At 37.9% G+C, this 22,241-nt stretch overlaps 1 protein-coding gene across 4 annotated transcripts in view; it reads right to left on the minus strand.

The window, feature by feature from the left end:
* The window catches only part of COL12A1 (collagen type XII alpha 1 chain), a 99,981-nt gene that overhangs the window by 75,336 nt on the left and 2,404 nt on the right, over positions 1-22,241 (minus strand). For 3 of the 4 annotated variants that reach the window (XM_005421151.2, XM_031057192.1, XM_031057193.1), the window contains exons 2-13: positions 21,746-21,853; positions 13,434-13,550; positions 12,614-12,757; positions 11,678-11,734; positions 10,737-11,000; positions 10,459-10,623; positions 9,832-10,005; positions 8,728-9,018; positions 7,902-8,504; positions 6,246-6,518; positions 3,723-3,995; positions 2,533-2,805 (exon numbers count right to left, since the gene is read on the minus strand). In XM_005421151.2, the coding sequence (XP_005421208.1) occupies positions 2,533-2,805; positions 3,723-3,995; positions 6,246-6,518; positions 7,902-8,504; positions 8,728-9,018; positions 9,832-10,005; positions 10,459-10,623; positions 10,737-11,000; positions 11,678-11,734; positions 12,614-12,757; positions 13,434-13,550; positions 21,746-21,818 (2,707 nt within the window). In that variant the 5' untranslated portion in view covers positions 21,819-21,853. The remainder of the gene's footprint in view (positions 1-2,532; positions 2,806-3,722; positions 3,996-6,245; positions 6,519-7,901; positions 8,505-8,727; positions 9,019-9,831; positions 10,006-10,458; positions 10,624-10,736; positions 11,001-11,677; positions 11,735-12,613; positions 12,758-13,433; positions 13,551-21,745; positions 21,854-22,241) is intronic. The other variant, XM_031057194.1, reaches the window with a different exon arrangement.

The raw sequence follows: 22,241 nt of genomic DNA on the forward strand, positions 1-22,241 counted from the left end.
TCAAAGTGGTAAGTAATTTTTAATTTGGTGTCCTCCCAGTTGAAGAACTGGATAAGAAGTCATTCAGTTGAGTGATAGGATGCTCTTTACTCATATTTATCCCAAGAAAAAATCTGTCACTTAATTTTTAATGTAATGTTTCAATTCAGTTGCTGAGAGCAAAATTTCTTGCAGAAAAGCTTCTGTGATCTTTTAAGTCCAACACCCATTTTAAACTTCATCTGGTTTCATATAAGCCTATTTCTAAGATAGAGGCAAATATTCTTTTAAATTATTTGTCTCTTTAACCAATGTTGAGAATGTTTTTCTTTTTATTAACAATTTAGCAATGCAGAAAGTCCAAATAAGAATCAGAGCCCTCGAGGAAGACACAAAGCAGGGAGCACTGGAAGGACAAGACAGTCTGTATTAAGACTGAATTCTGCTTTTCTGATGATTTTGGCTTTTGGATTCTACTGTATTTCATTCACTGCTCTCTCTAGGATGTGTTTTAACTGAAGCTCTAGGCAGTGCCCTAAAAGATTTTTCTTTTGCTCAAGTTTTATGATAGGATAAAATGCTAAGCTTACTTTATGAATTTGAAACACACTTTATGTCTCCGTGTTAATAAAGGAGCTCTCCTAAGTATACTGCAAACATACTCAATGAAAATGTTTCCACCAAATGTAAACAGCTAACTTGGTCAAACCTTTACTAAAATTTGAGGTATGTCCCTAAGGAAGTGAACCATTCAGTCTGTTTAACAATGAGACAGAGGCTTCTCCAGATTTGCAAAGGAAGACTGAGGCATTGCTCTACACACTGATAGCACAGAGGAGAAAGCAGGGCTATCAGCTTCCTATGTCTACTTGGGACTCAGTTTGTTTTTGTTCTGAGGGTGAAATTTGTATTCCTGGGTGGACAGTGGCTCATGTTCAGTGGAAATAATAAGGGAGACTCTTGCCCAATATATTCTGCAGTCGTGTGAACCTGCTGGGGGGTGTGGAGGTGAATTCAAACTCTCCCATACAGTACAAAATCTACATTTTCACCCTCCCTCTTCCCTCCTAAAAATGTTAGACCTAGGAAGTGGCAGCACCATCGCCAACAGGGAAGTTCATTATGTCCAGATCATCTCTGGCTTTTCTGGAGGCTATGGGCAGAATATTGATACTTGATGATTTCATTTACCTGATTTCAGCAATGTTCTGGGCAGGAGACAGGCTCTTTTCTCCTACAAAAGGAGCTTTTTGGACCCTGCATTTGTAGTGAAAGCAAGGCAGTTAGGAAACTTTCAGCATGAACTGCAAGGTGCTTGATTCTCTGACAGCCGCATCCATCAGAGTAAGCAGGTCTCAGGCAGTGGGACAGGCAGGCAATTGGTGTCGAGATCTGCCACTTATTCCTTGTACAGTCAGTGGACAGAGAAATGCTCATTTGAAGGAAAAATGAGATCTCAGATGGACTATCTGCCTACTGGAAGTATTTGCCTTTCTTCATCAGTCACAGAAGAATCCTAGGGAGCCCATGCGGCAAACAGCAGTATTCAAGTGCCTACATTTTAGTAGGAAGAATTCAGCACATTGGTGAATCATTGAAACTGATTTTTAAAATTATTTAATTTTATATTTTCCTATTTAAAATATATTTTCTGGATTTTTTCATAACCTATGTCATAAACGAAAAGTTGAACTGGTGGAGAAACTGAGAATCAAGTATAGTCCTACTGTAACTTGACTAGCATTAAGAGACAAGCCTTAATTCCACATAATTCATCCATAAGATGTTTTCAAGTGTAGTGCCTACACAGCTACAGTGCCAGATTTCAGCAGAGCATCTCTGGCCAGCACAGAGCAGAGTCACACTTCCTTTCAAGGCCTATGAGGAAGCTTTCCCTATCCTCTGACAATCTACAGATCACATTGAGAATGCTCACAGAGAATTAGTCTGGGAAATTATCTGCTCAATGTCAGACAAAGAACAGCCTTTCCTCCTTATAAGAAAGCCTTTGGGTCTGACTTATGCTTTTGCCAGCATTCTGTTTATGGTTAGCTTCAGGTTCTTTGTTAAAAGCAGGATTTGACTCTGTATGCCTAAAACTACATGTTGTTTCTCTGATGCAAAAATGGCCCCTGAACATCTTTCAAAATCAGTACTGTAGAAATGCTGCAAATTTTCAAATGGATGAGATACTTTAACCCCATTAATTAATCCTGTTACATTAAGAAGAATATGCCACTAAAACAGCTCAGAAAGTAATAGTTATAAGACAAAATATTTAATGGAGGCTGGTGTGGAAGTAAAGTCAGTTGTGGTTGGTGCTTCTGCCAATAGTTTTTTCAAGAGACAGAGTCCCCTCGACAACTAGTGATTTAACCCTTGTTTTTTCTCTAGAGATAGAAGATTTGGAAAGTCCATGTAAAGTAGGAGAGTGTCTATGTCTATTTTTCATTTAGATATTTACTTCTACAGAAAACTTGGGAAGACACTTTAAGACACCATAAACATTGGTCTGATAATGAATAAATAATAACAGAAACAATAAATAATTACCTTCAAGTGTTTCTCCCTCTCCAGAAAGGGCATCTCCTGCTCCAGAGGCATACAAGGCAGACACAGTCAGTGCATACCTAGTGGCTTGGTCCAAGCCTTTCAGCACCTTAGAGGTAGTGTCACCTTTCACAGTCACTTCCTTAGTTTCACCTCCTGCGACTGGAGTGTATGTTATAAAGTACTGCTGCACTTTGCCAGGAGCAGCACCCCAAGACAGCTTCATTGTTGATGTTGTAGCATCAGAAACTCTCAAATTCCTTGGATTTCCTCGGACTGCACATGTTAAAAGATGTTGAAAAAAAGTTGAAGCGAGCTTAATTTCTTGGTTTATCTTTAGGTTAACACTACATAGGATTTTATGCTAAAAAATAATTCTCTAATAGGCTGGACCAACACTGCTACAGTGTACCTTTACTGTAATCAGGACTGTACATTCCCATCCCCACCCTCCTTAGGCAAAAATGCACAATAAGGTCCATTTATTTTTTTTTTCCCCGTTAAAGCAGGCTCAATCCTGGAGCACTTATACATACTAGCACCTCTAGATATGCTTAGATTCAACAAAGATCCATGCTGAAGTCACTGTCTTCAGAATCAAGTCGAAGATGAGAAATGAAATGTGAAATTAACACATTTTGGTTTCCTAAAGAGGTCTTTTTGATGATGACTTTCATGGATCAGTGAAACTTCAACAATGATCAGGACAGTCATACTTTTGGTATTCTCTAGATTTTGTTTAATAAGGCATGATACATGTTAAAGGATCATGCATTTTCACATACATTAAATCTACAGGGATAACTTGAGCAAGTTAAATGTTCCATTAATTTCTTGCTAAACATTCAGCACAGAGTGCAAACAGAGTCTGAATTTATATAAGGTATATAATTTATATCATTGACAACATGAAGAATCATGGGGACAATTAATTAAACATACAAGTAGATTCTTCACCCAAGTTACCTTGCCATATCAGGTTCAAGATATTATATTTTAAAACAAAATACTGCAATTTTGATAAATTCTATTGTTTTACGTTATCCCTTAGCTAGGCTTGAGCAATGTTATCATTCTCTGCTCATCTAGGATAATACATATGGCCTATATGGTTTATTCTGCTTTCAGTATGAATATGTCAACATGCAGCGAGTTTTCTCATGCTTACTATGTTCACAGCATTGATCATGTACCTTCATCAGTTTTTGCATATCCATTCAATGAATTCCCAGGCCCAGACTGATACTCAGGAACAACAGACACTTCATATCTTGTATCTTGGATCAAATTCTGCAGAGTAGTTGACCTATCATTTGCTGAGACAGTCACTTGTCTCCTTTCTCCTCCAGTAAGTGGTTTATAAACAAGCCTGTACCGCAGGACATTTCCTGGAGCTGGAGCCCAGCCAACTACAAAGCTATCAGTAGTTTCATCTGTAATCCTTAAGTTTCGAGGAGCACCTTTAACTGCAAAAAATGTACACATGTAAGCTGTAAATATTTGCCTTTAATGAAGAAGTATCTGAAGCAAAACCACGTCAACCATTCTGTTAGTTCATCCAGGTTACCAAAACTGCTTATATAGCCCTCCCATTGCTTTAGGGTACACACACCTTTAGTGATTTCTGAAAATTTAGGATAATAGTTACATTCAGCAGAGGAAAAAAGTTGTCTCCAAAAGTACATTTATCCCAGTTTATACAACTGCTTCTGAAACTTAAGATATTCTGACTGTGTTTAGTGGTAACAGTAGAACTGAACTGTGTGAGGGACATTTGGGCATAGTGAGGAAACTTCTTAACACAACAACTGGTATAAATTTCCTTGCTGCGACCCTTTGCTTCTGCACCCCTTCCATTGGCAGTTGTCAGATACACCTGGCTACACACCCAGCTATCCTGTTTGCAAGAACAAACAAGGGACAAACAGCAAAAAACCCCACCAAACCAATTCCATTTCTTTGAATATTTCAAACAAAAAATATATTCATTGAAATACAAGTTGCATCTAATGTTCAAAAAAGGTTTCTTAATTTAGTTTCTAATTCAATTAAATGGTTTGTTATCTTAGAAAGTAAAGAAAAAAAAAAACTGTGGTGAATCCTTTAACCTAGTCTGCTCCATGACAAAAGATACAGCAGTTCAGATGAGCTCAGTGGGCACAGCAAAAAAGACCTGACTCTTCCAACAGAAATTAAGATCCACTGTACTGCACGCTGTCTAGCAGCACATAACATTGTCACTTAGGGAAAAAAGTTCTGGTTTTTTGTTGTCTGCTATCTATATTCCATAAGTATTGTTCTTCAAAGTTAAGAGCAGAGTAATTAATAATCCAAGTTTTAAAAAAGAAACTTGTTTTCTATTAATCAGAAACACAATACTCAACTTCAAATCCTTTAAAAGCCTAAAACCAAAGTTAATTGCCAAGAAAGCCATCTGGCTCAAACTGTTAGCTAGATCTGCATGGAGAGCTGCTGATGTTTACGTGGCTGTAGAAGAACTCTGTCTTCTGAGACGTGCTGGGACATCATCAGATCACAATGTTAATAATTATTTAAGATAGTATCAGTTACAAATGGGAAGGCAGATTATTTTTATTAAATCTTTTCCTTCTCCTGTTCCTTATGCACACAAGCTACATGTTCTATCAGCCAAGAGTTGTCTGTTTTCCTAAGGGAAAATTATGTGTGGACAAAATATTCTGACTGGTACAGTCATGGAAATGTGCATGCTGACAGTGAAACCTGTATCTTCCAAACTTAACATCCAAACTAAGCAATTTTATAAGTGTTTATTTCTATCAGTCTTAACAGAAAAGAGCAATTAACAAATCTTCAAGCTGTTTTTTTGCTCCCTTGGAACTATTTATGTCACCAAAGGTCACAAATGACAGCATGGAATAATGAAAAAGAGTAGATCAATATTTTTAAAAGCATGATTTAGAGTAGACAGAGTGTTCAACTACTGGACTATAAAATCACATCTACTGTCATGCTGCTCTTTTCAATCAGGAGAAATGCATCATGGCAACTCTATCAAGAAAAAGTAAAGCTACCATGCTTAAATTTAGAGCCACTGATCACATTAAACACATACTGACATAAAAGGAAGTTTTGAATCAGTTGTTGGATCAGACCAATGAATTTCTGATTAAAAAAACAGTTAACCAAAACTCAAGGCCTTTTAAGCCTAGCGCATATAAAAAAAGATTTCTATCAGTGTTATATTAGATGTAGACATAGCAAATTGCATAGGCACACATTTGTCTTTAAATGTATTGAAATAAACATACATTCCTGCATCAGTCTCATAATTATTAAATAGGGTAGAATAGAACTGAATAGTTCCATTGGAAAGGATCTACAATGTTCATCTACTCCAACTTGAGTCTATACTGACAATTATTCGTGCCATGGAATTTAATATTGAGAGCACACTACTTCATTTGAAAGCAGGCCACTGCAAAGGAACACAGCAGAGGAACACATCCAACCTCAGGAAAATTAAAGTGCAATCTTAGCAACTTAATGCTTGCATATTATTAGAACTTTAAATCTTTACTGAATGCACTGAGATACAATAATGTTTTTTCTCATCCTGCATGGCAGTACTCCTTCTCAGTCTTACTTGTCTGTTCCTAATTTCCCTGTTCTCCAGCTAAGCAAATTCTTATTTGAACATATGACTCCCTTGTGTCTGAGAAAAATGGGAATCCTACCTTCTAAGGTGGTCTCCTCTCCATCCAAGGGAGGGCCATCACCATCTTCATATTCAGAAATCACACTGACTGCATAAGTAGTTTCAGGTAGTAAGTTGGTGAGAACTGAGCTAGTACTTGAAGCTGGTACAGAAACAATGAATTCATCTCCACCGACTGCTACTTTATATTTAATGAGATAGGACAAAACCTCAGGTCCAGCTGGAGACCAGCTCACTTTGAAACTCTCTGATGTTATGTCAGAAAAGACCATGTTCTTTGCAGGTACGTAAGCTGTATGGAAATAAAAATGTGCATAAGAGGCATACTTGGCAGAATATGTTAATCACAAAATTTCTAAAATAAATAATAAATGTTCCTCAATAATTTGATTTATTCTAATTGAACAGGTATTTTGTTGCATGTGCACAGGATTTGTTTTCTACACTTGCTTATATCTATCAAATTTCAAGGAGATCACATCTAGGCTGCCTAAAATCATTCACAGTAAGTAGAAGCACCAACTCAGTGAATTTTTTGATAAAATGAAAACAGTCCATGTAAAAACTATATATATATATTTATGAAAAATTAATTTAGAATCTGATTATCAAGTTGGGGTCCCTATTTCATATGTACAATGAACAGCAATAACATTATGTCCTCAATGGAAACTAAAAATTGTTGGGTTTTTTTTCAGATCTAGATTAAAAATAAGACAAAATAAAAACCAGTATTTTTTCAGGAATGAAGTCAAAGGGAGAACAAGGAATTTGACACAAGGAACAAACACAAATCTGACATCCTGGGCTTGTTTTGCTTGGCCTTGTTAGCCTGTCAGTGGGGATCTTAAAACTATTCAAGCCCTCTAAAACGAAGGTTGCTTTTCTGGTTTGTTCCTCAAAGCTATCCTGAAACAAAAGGTTTAATTTTAAAGAGAACTGGGCTTTCAACAATAGGGACTTTTCAATGTTAGTGTCCTACTAAGCATAGAGAGGGGCACTGTGGGTGCAACTAATCACAAGAAACTTTATCTGACCAAAGTTGGCAATTTAGAAAACGTTTGAATGTTAAACATTATCCATGCTGGCCTAATTTGGATGCATGTGAAGACTTTCACGTGCTCTTCAGTCTTTACAGTTAGATTGCAATCACTATCACCTAGCATCTGCTGTCTCAAGTTGTCTTGCCATTTTAGAGGGCCATTAATTTTACCCTAAAATTTAATCAAATTGTCCTCTAGAGTTGTTGGCCTTACTTCATTGCCTTTGAACATCTAAAAGACAAGCTTAGCCTTAACACCTCGTTTTGTAGAGTTGAAAAAAGAATGCTCTGGTAACTGTTTTACTCAAAACATTGAGTGCAAAAGCAGAGCGTATTATCTAAGGTCATTCCAATAGACACACATTTTATTAGCTTTTTAGATATCTAGCAGGGGTGGGGGGAAAATTTTCTCAAATATTTTTTTGCATTTCCATTTATCCATTAATTTCATCTGTTGTTTTTAATATATTTGAAAATGAGAAGCAAATCCCCAGTTATTAAAATTATCATTTGTATATGGACAATTTCATCAAAATAAATTCTTTAGGTAACTATAAGCACAAAACATTGTTTCAGATCCTCTTTTCATTGCATTTTCTACATTCCTCTAAGTAAGTACTAGTAGTTGCTTACATTTTCTCCTTATAGCGGCCAGCTCCTGCTCAATTCGTAGGCAGACAGACTGTGTAAGTTCAAATGATATTCTTTGAAAAGCATCAAAATCTTCCACTGTGTAAACATGGGTGTCCGCAGGAGGCGATGCGATAGCTTCCAACTCCGTACGCACTGCATCCTTCACACCAACTGCAAATATTTCTACATCTGCATCCCTCAGCTTAATTGCAGGTTCTTTAAAAGCATCTGATGATTTTCCATCAGTGATAAGAATCATTACTCTCGGCACGTTTGGTCTTGATCCTTTGCTGGTAACAAATACTTTCTCCCTCACGTATGTCATTGCTTTGCCTGTGTTGGTAGATCCACCTCTGTAGGGGAAGGTGTTAATAGCCTGAATTATGTCTTCCACTCTGTTGTATCTGTTCAAAGAAAACTCCATATGGGGATCTCTGCTGTACTGGACAAGACTTATCTGTACTTTTCGAGGTGATATCTCAAAGCTTTTAACCAACACTTCCAAAAAGGCTCTTACTTTGACAAAATTGGCGATACCAATGCTGTAGGAACCATCCACTAAAAACACAACATCAGCTTTTACATCCACACCACGTGAGCATTCTGCAAAGGAAAAGAGCAACCACTGTAAACGGATTTTCAATAGCCATATAGCGTTACAATCACATCTGTAGTTCATATATCACACACAACTGCTTATAAACAAAGTAAACCATGCTAAGCAAAGCTGTGTCTCAGAAATAATAAAGGCATAATATTAGAAGAAGCATCAGAGATTTCATGAAGGAAGAGATACAATTTGAAAATTAGGTGGCTCCAAACTCACCCACTTGAACTTTTACTTGCTGTGTTTTTTCCATTATCGTTATTGGCTCACTGGGGGTCAGTCCTTTCATTGCATAAACATTAATTTGATATTCCGTGTCTGGAGAGAGATCTTTAACATTCAGAGCAGTTGTCTGAGGACCCACACTCAGTACATGCTGTTTTCCCCCAGCTATCATTGGAATGAACTGCAGACGATAGCCAGTTATTTGGCTTGGGGATGGATCCCAAGTGATTCTAACAGACTTTGAGGAGATCTGAGTTGCCACCAGATTTGAAGGAGGCTCCACCACTGAAAGAAATCAAAAGTAAATCCAAATATTAGGTACAATTATAAACATATTTTCTTAACAATTTTTATTTCTGGAATAAGTTTAGTTATCTTTGCTTGATCTTTACTAAAAATCACTTTTGGGTTTTTTAGCATAAATAGACAGAAATTAATTACAGGACAGTCCAAATGAGACATCAGTGAGAGGGCAAAAATATGAGCAAGGCATTTGTGGTCCCCCAAGTATAGCATGAGTTCCAGGAGATGCGCTGCCCAGCTCTAAAACTGCTTCAATCAAAAGTGAAGGAACCACTTACAGGAACATGGTAGAAAATGTGAACAAATGCAGACTTGAGCAGAATACTACAATAGCAGAGTCATCTCTACTGCCATTTTTGTCAAAGAATAACTAGTTATTAAAACCTTACGGGGAGAGAAAGCTGCAATGATACAGTTTCATGTCTTTGTTTTCTCAGTTTCTCCAGTTTTCATGCTTTGGTTCTCAATTGTTCTCAATCCATTACATATTTTGACCCTTCACCAAGCAATTTTTTTCCCTTTAATACATTTTTCCACAGAAGTGATGCCTGTGTCGAAACTGCACATCACTGTGTTGCCTTTGAAACTATGGAATAATAGAGCTATTCCAAATCTGCTACATCACATGTTCTGTTATCCTGCATTTAAAGACACAAAACTGAAACCAGTTTTCCACACTTGCTAAGCGAAGCAACAGATGAAACTCTAGAAATAAAACAAGGGAAGTAGGGATAGCCTCTTCAATAGACATTGGAATAAACTGAAGCTACAAATACATTTTTTTAAGTGTCTCACCTTCTTCTCCACTAACCAGTTCACCTAGTTGTTCATCAACACCAGAGCACACTTGCAAGATAATTTCATTCTGTATATCCACAATTCCATCAAAATTAGCCACATTGAACACATGCTTCAGTGACGGCTGAGATGCAATTAGCTTGAGTTCCTTTGCATCTGCAGCTTTGATACCTAGAAGTTGTAATAGACAGGGCTATGGTTAAGTAGCCATAAAATACAGACACCTTCAACATACTTGCGAAGTATTAAAACATCTTGGGGTAAAGCTGAGTTTAAATTAGTTCTGCCTTCTGTCATGATCAGTAATCAAACTACAAAATAATGACTAATGAAATGAGGTGGCAGACTTAATTTTCAACCAGGGAAAATAGTGTGGTGTAAGTGAAGAATGAGGCCAAGGTTGAAACTGTGCTAGTCAGTCATATTAATCTCCAAGTAGGAGCTACATAATTACCATCAAATTAACACAACTGATGTGTTCTACTCTGGAGGGCACAAATGACCCATTTCAAGGCATACACATGAAAAGAGGGGCAAAGTGAAATTCTTCAACCACACTGTCTGCAAAACTTATTAATTTTTTGTAAAAGTTAATCTCTCAATCATTAGAAAAACTCTACATACCCAAGGAAAAAACTTCAACTCCTATGTTGCGAAGCTCTCTTGAAGGAATTTCTACATCATCTTGAGCTTTTCCATCAGTAATGACAATGGCTACTTTGGGAAACCCTTTTCTTGCTCCAGCAGACTCAGTGAAGGTGTTTTGAACAAGGTAATCAATAGCCTCACCTAAAACCAACATCACAAGTTGTGTCTTTTTAGACTTGCATGAACTAGGATATAAAGCAAATTTGAACTATGAAATGAAATGCTGAATAGGCATGTATGTGGGAAATCTGTACCTGTCATTGTGTTGCCACCTTTGTAAGGTATCCTTTTAATTGCATCAATAAGATCACTTCTTCTGAAATACTGATTTAAATTGAACTCTGTTCTTGTATCTGAACTATACTGAACAACTCCGACTCTTGTCTTTTCTTCCCCAATGTCAAAAGCTGATACAAGGGCAACCATGAAGTCCAGAATATATCCGAAGTTATTTCTTCCTACACTCCATGAACCATCTACCAGGAAAACTAAATCTGTCATTGCACTTATGGAGCATCCTGGAACACAATAGGGAAAAAAGGAAAACCAACTCTATTAGCAAATTAGCAACTGCATTCTTAAAAATCAGTGAGAAGTGTCTAAGGGAAACTTAGTAGGTAAAAGCCAAAGCAAATAAATATTTAAAAGACTGATTTTATCTGGGATACTTCGCGTGGGGAAACATTACTCATGTAAGTGAGCACCCATATGAGTTTGCTAACAGCCATTATCAAAAGGGAACTGCTTTGAGACATCTTTCACGCTAATCCACAAGATCTGTTATGCCACAACAGATGAAAACACCCATATAAAACTTTTTGCAATGATTGGATGCTACAGATTTTTTTTTATTATTACTATTTGCACCTCGCATCTTTATTTCTCCATTATAACTGCACAGGTTCTTCTGCAAAGCCTTTTATCGACAGCCCAACACCTTTTGTTGATAGGACCAAGACACTCATAGATTTGCTCAGGTTAGTTGCATGAAATCCCTAGTTTCAGTACCAGCTTTGCACCTTAATCTTTCAATGTAGCTTATCTTTCTGTCACAAGTCCCTTCACAAGTTTTCTTAACTCTACACAACTTTACCAGTTAACTTCTTGGTAGGTAGCACAGAAGCACAGTTTAACTTTGTGTGCTAGATTTCAGATAAGATAAATGTCAGATAAGTTGAAAAGCAAAGCACCTTACTTTGTAATTGAGCCTCAACCTTCTTTTCCTCTGGTATCCCTGGGCCGCCTGTCTGAACTACACAAAGCACAACATAGACAAAATGAATGGGGGAAACGGTAAAATTTTTAAACATCAAAGAAAAGCACATAAGGAATTAGAGACATGCATCTAACAAGCCTCAGAACACAAAAACATAAATGTAGGTTCTGAAAATACCACCCGTACTTACAGATTTGACAACATAGTATTCAGCATGACACAAAATACAGAAAATGTAAATATCTAAGAATCTTCTGTATTTGTACATCTTGTAGAGTCATTTCCTAAAAATTAACTGCAACATGCCTGGAAGAAATACCAGTATTACCCTTCTCTATCACCTAGGGGAATTGATAATTTTTCCATGGATCTTTGTGAAGTCTGAGACATGATACAAAATGTGTCATAGAAAAGAGTCTGCTGTGCATTTTTATTTAATTAAATTTATTTTATGCTTTTTAAATTATTAATATAAATTATTAAAGCTTAAATTCCATATTTTAGTATGCATTTAGGTCGATTGTGTCACATTTTATTATTATTTGATGAAGATAGTTTGCTTTCTCACACAGTATGCCAGTTCAATTCATTTGTTACTGAGGTCAATGATTGTCTCCCCCTTGAATTCAGCAGATGCAATTCATTGGGAAGAGGTATAGCTCAAAAAACGTAGTGGCCTCCTGCCAAGAATTCTATAGAGGTTGGCAGACACTCTATCCATGTTAGTATCCTTTGATCTCTTGCAAATTTTCTCTGCTTCCACTAGGACTAATAGAAAAAGGCTGTTCAGACAGCTCCATCGAAGGAGGGTTTAGGTATGTGGCAATTTTGTTGAAGAACTGGATCAAAGCCAAGTTTTGTGAATGACCTCTCAGTTTTCTTAATTGGCTTTCTAATTGTACTGCAGCTACTTACTTGTCAGCTGGCCAAAAACAGGCAGACTCTCCTCTCTGTCGTCATATGAAGCTATTGATACAATATACTCTACATCAGCTATAAGATCTGATATGACAGTTTGGGTAGTGCTAGGTGAAAGAGTAAATTCTTTAGTAGGTCCATCTGCAATAAATATATAAAACACTCAATGCAGCCTTAAAATACAATAATATTGATAAAATGGTTGTAAAACAAAATGCAACAGGCAATAATCTATCTCAAACCCAATAATAATTTTAGAATTATATACTTTCTGTTTTCATGAAGTATAAATATTGAAACATGAAATTTTAGGCTAATGTGGTTTTTTTAATAGTGAAAAAAATGCTAAAGTGTTTAATAAATTACAGGAAATTTGAAACTTGATATGCACATACAAAATGTACTATCATCTAATAAATCATGTCCTGTTCTCATTCAATATCACTTTTACACTCATTATTTCTTAAAGTGAAATAGAATAATGGCTGTCTTACACAGCACAATACAATTCTTGAACTCTAAGGTAAAAGCATAGAAGAGGAGCAGAGTGATGATTCTACCTCCTTTTTGCTCTCTACAAAGCAAAAGCATCCAAAACTTGTTACCTGCAGTCCCAAAATGGTAAACACTAAGGCAAGAATAGCTCTAACTTGGAAGAAAAACTGTTTTTCCTGTATGCCCTTAGCTGCTACCCAGGCTTGATCACTAACTTACAAAAGATTTTAATGGCTCCTCTCATACCTAAGCTAGATATAGGCAAAAATAAACTCAACATTTCAAAACACGTAATCAGATTAAAAAATTTGACAGAACTCACCATTTGTTGGAACCACAGTTATTCTGTAACCCACTATTGCATCTGGTGGTCTTTTCCATGACATTTGAACATTATGTTCATCTATAATTGTAAAATTCAAGTCTGATGGTGGGTTAACTGCAAAAGATTTATACCAGGTAGATGTTTAATATCTTGAACAAGTTTTGGCAAATGAATTAATAAAATAATGTTGAGCAAAGCTTACTAAAATTGTCTTTGCATAAATTTGTTTCCAACAAATATAAAGATATATTGTTGGAAAAAGAGTAAAATAAAAGCTGACAAAATATGACAAAACATTAAAGAGTATATGCATTACAGAGGACAGCACAGAACATATGTTTCTTGAGTTGCCAAGACATTCAAGAATGGCCAGCAAAATCAAGCACAATAGAAAACACATTTGGATACATGTACAATGAGTTCACAGATAATCACCACATATGCAAACATTTCACATAACAATTAAAGGAAATTTTTTTACATGCTGGGTGCAATCCATACAAGCATGCCAAATCACAACCTGCTTACAATATCATGAGATCATTTAGGATGTGGAAAACACAGTACTCTTCTTAATTAGACATCAAAGAATTGATCAGCTTCTTTAATATAGTCTCTGCATATGATATTTCTTATCAATTTCACTGAATCTAGAAACTTGGCAGAGAAAATAAACTATTTAAAGAATACAGGAAAAGACTGGGCATTTAATGTTCAGTAAAGGGCCTAGATAGGAATATACATGCAAAATGTATATCAGCAATAATGATACACTGATGTATCATTATATTCCAAAATATGGAGAACTCCATCCCCTTGTTCCTAGAAGCCACTAAAGTGACATACTTTGCATATAGCAACAAAGGATTTAGGAACTAAGGGAGTAATAAATGGCATTAGTAGTGGTTGCAATTTGCCAAAATATTCGAGCTGATGAGAAGTTCTCGAAAATAAAATTCTACCTGTTTACACCAGATTTCTAAACAATTTCAAAGGTGTAAACTATTGTTTTCATGTTCCCTTTGCAGCAGGTGTACCCATACTAATAGTGGCATTTTAACATAAAATGCCAGTATGGTTCCAAACAACACAATGGTTAATTATGAAAAGACAACATCAAAATATATTTAAGGACATTTATTTTACAGAATTTATAGAAAACGGCAAAGAGGGCACCAGTGAACTGAACAAATGACTGCAAATAAAACTTGTAGGAGCTGATGACAGAAGTAACTGAACAGTACAGAAAGAAATAGTTTATATATGCTAATTTGCAGCATCATGCACACGTAAATGAATGTTGATTATTGGTTTTTTAGCTTCCCACAATGGACAAAGCCTCCATGTACAAGGTTCATTACACAAAGACATTTAATAAATATTTTATAATGATATTCTCTTTTTAAAATTGTCATGCTTATTCATGCAGTATTTTACTGACTCACTGTCAGTGCATGGTAGGTGTATTATATATTATTGTTTAAATAGGTCTACAAAGTAAGATTAGATCCAGCCATACTTTCCTTAACTACTAGTGAGAGAGTTTTGCAGGCATTTTTAAAAGACAGATCTTCTGTTTCATAGAAGATCTCCATCATATGTCAGATTTCATATCAGATTTGAATATAATTTTAAAAGCAGATAAAGTAGTAAATGCTAGAATGTTTAATTATGAAAAGACACTGTCCAATTACAAAAAGTAAAACTGAGCTAAAAATACATGACATTTTTTTCCTTTTAATTTTCTGTAATTTCTGACCAGAGGATAATATGGCTTTATAATACTGATACAATAGATAACACTAGTACTGAAGTAAATGTTATTTTTCCTGTTGTCCATACACAGGCAGTGAGATTAGACCATTAACCTGCATGCACAGTTTATTCATCATTCAATTTATGAGTATCACAATGCTAGAGATGGCAGGGTAGTTACTTAGTATCAAAATCATGCAACATGTGTTAATAGTAAAATACATTTAGATGATAAGAATATCATTATAAAATATTGTTTCAGTAGCAGTGGCTCAGGACAAATTTAATGCAAAGGCAGAGACAACTGACCTGAGCATGCTTTTAAAAAAATTCAGTACATGGAAAAAGTAGCGCCACCAACCTTGCAAGTAAATTGGCATGTTGCAGCAGAGACTTTAGGCTTTAACTGCTGAAGGACAGCAGCAGCCCAGCTTGTTGATATCCAAATGACCGGATTCCAGATAAACTGAAAAAGCTGACTGTGAGGAAAAGTCTTTAGCATTTTAAAGAATGTTTTTCCTTTTTATGAAAATTCAGATGTGGGTCTTGGCAGGTAACAAGAATAGTACATTGACACATGAATGATGTATCCATTCATCCAGGTGATCATAAACAATGGTACTGCAGGGGAACTTGAAGGTCCCCTTGTCCATCCCATGGTCAAGACAAGATTGGCCACCCTGTGTCATTCCTGACATGTTTTCCTCAGATCATTCTTAAAGACCTCCATTATTGTCAAGACTGACAGCTTCCCACAGAAATTGCTCCAAAACCTCACTGCCTTTATCATCATAGTTATTTCTGACACCTAATCCCCGCCTTCATTGCTGTACTTAAATCCATTCATTCTCAGCCTATGGCTGGCTTATCAAACTCAAGCACTGAATACTTCTCCCATAGAAATCCAAAAAGGAATCTTTCTTGAGTGAAAAAAAAAAAGCTCTTTGGATCCAATGTCATCAAAATGTCTTCCAGATGGCCTGTGAGCTTTTGATACTCAAACAGAATCTCCAAAACATCCATGGACCTTCACAGGGGTCAGATTTCACCCAAGTGAAACCAGCTGTGGGGTGAAGACCAAACCATGGTCATATGACTGAGAGTAGTAAGCTGATCTGAAGTACAGAAAAATGTTTACATGATAAAAACCTTATTGTGATAATAAAACAGGGCAACTGTTACTCCATCTCATTAAAATTCTTCTTCTAGAAGGGAATTCACCAGTGGAAAAATAATACATTTGCAATACTGAATCAAACCAGAGTCTAGGAAAAAAATGCCCCTTGTTGTTGTAGGAGTTTTCCCCTTTACAGGGACAAACCTTAAAATTTCACTCAACAAAATCTTATGTGTGAGTGCAGCTTAACTCCAGCAAGCAGTCTTGATGTCAGGCTACTTGCAGCAGTGAAGTTGCACCTATTCTTAGTGTAGTGACACTGCTGATGCTGTGTCCATCAAAATCCATGCCAAACCTCCCACTGACTTGTCAAGGTACAGGATCATGATTGTAACGTGTCATGGTGTTGTAGTATTGCCTTCATACAGTGATCCAACTGTGGATGCACAGAAATGCACAGCTGCCCTACAGGTTTCCAGAGCAGCAAAAACATATCCTGCTGTACAACAATCATGTTTCCACAGCATTAATTTTGACCACCCTTAGAATTGTGTTATGATCATTTCCTTAACTGGATCTTCTATATTATGCACCACGAAAGAAAAACAAAAGAAAAAAATCATACATAATATACTTTACGCATTGCCAGTTTTTGTGTTATATACACATGTAATTAAAAAAAAAAAAGAGGGCAAAGCATCTTTCTCATGCTATGCAGGTCTTATATTAGCTTGTATTACTTCACAGGAAATATAAAAAATTTACAGCTTTTTGCAGATAACACAATGTGACTGCTAGAGGATCCCAATGAATACCTTAACAAGACAGAAATAAAATGTAACTGGAATATCAAGTAGTTTATGTCTAGAACCAGATTTAGAAGTGATAGAAGTTGGAAGTAGCTGCCATCCACAATCCCTATGTGAAATATATTTTGTGATTCCATCATGGGAATAGACACACTATAATTAGCATGTAAAATAATGTGTTAGCCCATGTTAAAATATCATACAATCTACAGAAGCTGAAGAGTAAGCTCAGCCTTACCATCCCAGTGATAAGGCCTGCTGAGGCTGGAAGGTGCCAGAACTCTTCATTTACTATTTTTTCAGAAGTTGCATGAATTTGGTTCAACTAACTAGATCATCACCCCAGTTAAGCTCCTCTGAAGCCTGCATTGTCAAGGTGACTGGAATGACCTACAGCCTACAATTGTAGTAAAGAGCAACTTCTAAAAAGAGCAGTTCTCAGACTTGTTAGATATTCATTGCCAATCACAACACAGAAATATTGCCATCTGTATCTTTGCATTTTTTAATTTTATATATGTTTATGAAACTTCTTCAAATTTGAATGCAAAGCTCATAAATGTACTTTAAAAAAATCATTTAAAACTACATACCTATACAAATAAAGACATATATAACATAACCCATATATATATACACACACATTGTATGTATGAATATTTACCAAATTTTACACCTGTGTGCATATATATGTATATGCCTGTGTATATACACTTACACATGCATGTATATTTTGCTTCTAATTAGCAGAAGAGAAAAGTATAGTCACCCCCATGTATATAAAAATTTAAATTTCCCATGTCAATCTACATGGCTCTCCATTTAGGAACTTGGAAATCAATAGCTTCTTTCTCAAAAGATATTGCCATCAAAAGATAATAAAATAATGGTTCTACCAACGAGTTTCAAAACTTCAAAAGTTTCAGCTATCTCAGGTCACCTCTGAATTACTGAGCCAATGAAAATTAACGTACTTAATACAGATTTATTACAAGCCAAAAATTCTAATCCTTTGCAACTGCTATGCTGCAATTATTTGTCATTTATTATTCTGGTGTCCTGGTAACAGATTTTTCACCAGACAAACCTTTTTATGCACAAAGGTTCCACACCTGGATCAGTGATGCCCTCCTTCCCTACCTCCAGCCTAGAAAACAGACTTTTCTAGGTCTGAACCAATTCCTGAAAAACTGAAGTCAGCCCCTTCAGAAGCTCAGTTAGGCTACAGAAAATCAACTATTTCCTCATTTCTTTCCTGTGCCTTTGAAAATCCCTTTGTATTAAGAAACATGATATGCTACAGAAGCCATGAAAACATCACGGTAGTAACTGGAGGTTATAATTAATAGATTCTTCACATGCCAATGTACTTAACTATGACTAGAATAAGAGCCTTTGGCTCTCTGTGATCACAGATGAAAAAAATACTGTAACAGAAAAAATTCTGACGTGGACAGACATGGAATGCACTGAAGTATTGCTGTGCTGGACTAACAAGGCACAAAACAACTTTAAGTATAAACAACTTTAAGTATAAAATATAGAATCACACATGAGGAGTTTAAGCTGGGAGAGAGATATCAGAAGGATTGCAAAATAAGACAAGAATTTCACTGTAAAAGGAAAGCAAAAATGCTGAGCATAAAAACAGATTTGCTTCCTTGACCACCATAAACAAAAACTTCCCCAGTGAAAGGGCATGAGTGCATTTAGACTATATGTGGGCTTTCCTCCCTCTACTCCTACAGTGACAGCCCAACGAGAAACTCCTGTTCTGCTGTACCTCTGTAGAAAACCTCTAAAGCCATTATTGCAGCTCACTTACTGCTCACTGCCAAGAGCAGCAGAGCACAGCTCTCACAAAGCACTTCAGAGCAGCTGTGATGCTGATGAAGAAAGTTCAGGAATCTATGGGCAGCAGCATCAGATAAACACCAATCTCCTCCCAGGGGAGACTGAAAAATGAAAGCTGAAGGAGGGCAGAAAATAAAACTAAGCTTGTTCTTTCCTCTGCTCTCACCCCATCTTTCCACATCATATCAAGAATCTTCATCACATTAAATGGCCCTCTCCCTTATTCTCCTCTCACTTTTTCATCCTATCAAGTGTCTTCCCACACCTTTGGGAAAGAAATTTTAAAATGCATGTCCTGTGAATGGTACGTGGAGAGTCAAAAAGAACCAAGAAAAGAGACACAGGACTGACTGACTGGTGGGGGAGGATAGCTTTGCCACAAAGTGATCTCAAATTTGGAAAAATAAGACCAAGGGACAAATGTTCACAGAAGAAAGTCAGTTCAGCAAACAAGATCTAAGATGCAATTACACCAAAATAAAGTAAATATATAAGTAAGGAAATAATTTGCTAAAGTAAATAAGATGCAATTTACAAAATTATGCAAACTTGCAGCACAAAATTAAAACAGTGCAGAATAATGATCAGTATAGTGCAAACAAAAGCCCCACTGTAAAAATCTCTACAAAAGCAGTTCCCACCACAGCAAGTTCTAAGCCACTCCTAGTTTTGAACTTTCATTTTCAGCACCACTATTTCTCACTCCGTTTTCAGCACCACAATTTTTCACCCCACACTTCTCTGCTCTTACTTCAAAACTCTGGAGGTAGGAGAATTTTCTCATAGAAACATGATCACTGTAAATTAGGTATTTTATTTATCAAACATTTCTGAGTGCAAAATAATGTAAGTTCTGTCCAAGAGCCCTCTACAACTCTCAAGATCAGGTTTTATCCAGTCTTTTGCTTGGCAATAGTGCATTCTCCAACATCTAATCAAGGTCATCCAGCTATGTGTCAAGATTCGCTGTTATAACCCTGCTGCTCCAAATACATTTTTGTAGCTTGCTTTAACAGTGCTGAAGCCATGGCTGGTTTAGTCTACACTATAGATAAATAAAACACCTTCGCTTACATTCCAAAATAACATACTCCACACATGTAAATCGTAGCGCAGGACAACAGCAATATTAGTCCAGCTCTAAGTGAGATCTCTTCTAAGATGGGGAAGAATGCACAAACACATCCACTCCCTTCCTCCATCAAAAATGTACACTTTCTCTGCTTTCTCTGGCACAGCAGTCCTGCGTTTCAAATGCAACTCTGAAATGACTTCAAATGACCTTTTTTGGTTCCTTTGCCAACAGCAACACAGCACAAGAGAAAGGCAGTGGAATGATTCTCTCCTAGGGTGACCAGATGTTGCAGTACTGGAAAAAATGCCATCTTTTCCAGAAAGCCAGTGTATTTTACATCTGCATGCCCCAAGTGAGCACTTTACTACTGCTTAGGGTGCAAACACTGCAGAGGCATCTCTGACACCCCATGCTTTTAGAAGAAATCAGCCAAGGTGGCCAAGTCCAGACAAGGGAGCTTGTGGCAGGCCATGATCAAGGAACTTGTTTCAGTTCAAGACAGAAAGAGAAGGAAGGTAAAAAAAAAAAAAAGAATTATCAGTTGCTGGCTTCTGTTTTTTTCCAGTAAATCCAGGAGAGTTCCCACCTATGATGGAGTCAGGTCCCAGAGGTCAGATCAAGTCATTTCAGTGCAGGACGTTCAGCCTTTTTATTGCCCCTGGAATCCACTGCTGGCAGAAATGCCATGACTATGACCAAAAAGCCAAGCAGCTCACACTGAGGGCACAAGACACTGTTGCTGTTAATCTACTGAGGAGCAAATGCCAGGCCAGGCCATGTTGAGCCACGCTGTGGCAAGTGTAGCAATGAAGATGGGTCTCCCCAGGTCTTCAGCTGGAGGCAGGATGCTGCCAGGGCTGCCAGGGGCCTCAGCCTCCAGAGAGACTGCGCTGAGGAGGAGGAAGAGAAGGAAAAGGAAAGCCTTTTTGGAGGTGACGGTACCACATGCATGCCAGAGCCTTGGAGCCCCGGCTGCAACAGCAAGGCCTGGCCCAGCCTTCCCTTCAGCGGTGCCTGTGACACATGTCACAGTGCTGGCAGCACTTCCCCAGGCGTGTTCCCCGGGTCAGACCCAGCACAGAAGCTGAGGTGTCCCTGAGGGAGGGTCCGGCCTCCCCGAGGCTCAGCCGGGGGTTGCCCCGCCGAGCAGGGGAGGGCGATGCACTGGCAGGCCGGTGGGGCAGGGGCAAGGCGTCCGGCCGGACACAACACACAGGCGCAGAGAGCCAGACTCTGTTGGAGCATTTTATTTCAAAGTTGCAGGTTGTTGAGTAGTAGGTTTTCCGTTTCCTCTCTCAGCATTACTAAAAGAGGCCAGAGACCAGCCCTTCTTGGTCCATCCTGGGGGCAGAGCCATGTCCCCAGCCATGCCGGGCTGCCCGCCAGTAGCAAAGGGCTCCTTGGGCCCTGCGCCCGGGTGGTCACACCGGCTGGCCCACGTCCTGCCTGTGGGGTGGTGTGGACAGCACACCAGAGGGACAGAGAGAGGGAGCTACGGTCCGGCCCACTTGCCGGGAGAAACAGAACACAGAAGGAGCTGGGCAAGGAAGGAGAGGCGTTTCTCTGAAGGAGAGAAAGAAAGCAGGTGAAGTATTCACACTCAAAAACAGAGAGGGAGTGAGCCAGTAGCTCAAGGCTGATTGGGAGGTTTGCTGGTCAGCGGGGCACCGGGGCAAGAGGGCAGGGAGGAGAAGGTTACCTTCAGCCTCGATGGAGGAGAGGAGGGCGGCTGCACACAGAGCAGCGACTGCCGAGCACAGCGCTGTCTTCATTTCTGCCCTTTCAGATCACAACAACATGAATGAATCTGCAATGATGGGGAAGGGAGGAAGGGGGAGAAACGAGAAGGAAATGATACATGTGGATTAAAGGATTGCGTGGGTGTATTCATGAAATATAAAAAAGACAAACCGTGGATTTCACTTTGTTCCCTTATCCCCAGCCCCCACCCACGGGACCAGGTTGAAACCTCTAGACTTGAAAGCTGTCCAAGACGACGAAAGATCTGTGTGACTAACTGGAGAGTCTCGTCTCACTATAATGTGCCTTTTGTTGCTGAACCCTTTCCAATCACAGTAAGCGCTTGAAGCTTTAACCCAGTTAGGGTTAATTTGATCAGGGAAGCGCAGTGAAGATCTGTGCCTCCGCACAGGCAGGAGCCAGAAGGGAGCTCCATGACTTCATCGCTGAATGTG

Source organism: Geospiza fortis, unplaced genomic scaffold (genome assembly GCF_000277835.1).
Source record: "Geospiza fortis unplaced genomic scaffold, GeoFor_1.0 scaffold190, whole genome shotgun sequence".
Classification (NCBI taxonomy): domain Eukaryota; kingdom Metazoa; phylum Chordata; class Aves; order Passeriformes; family Thraupidae; genus Geospiza; species Geospiza fortis.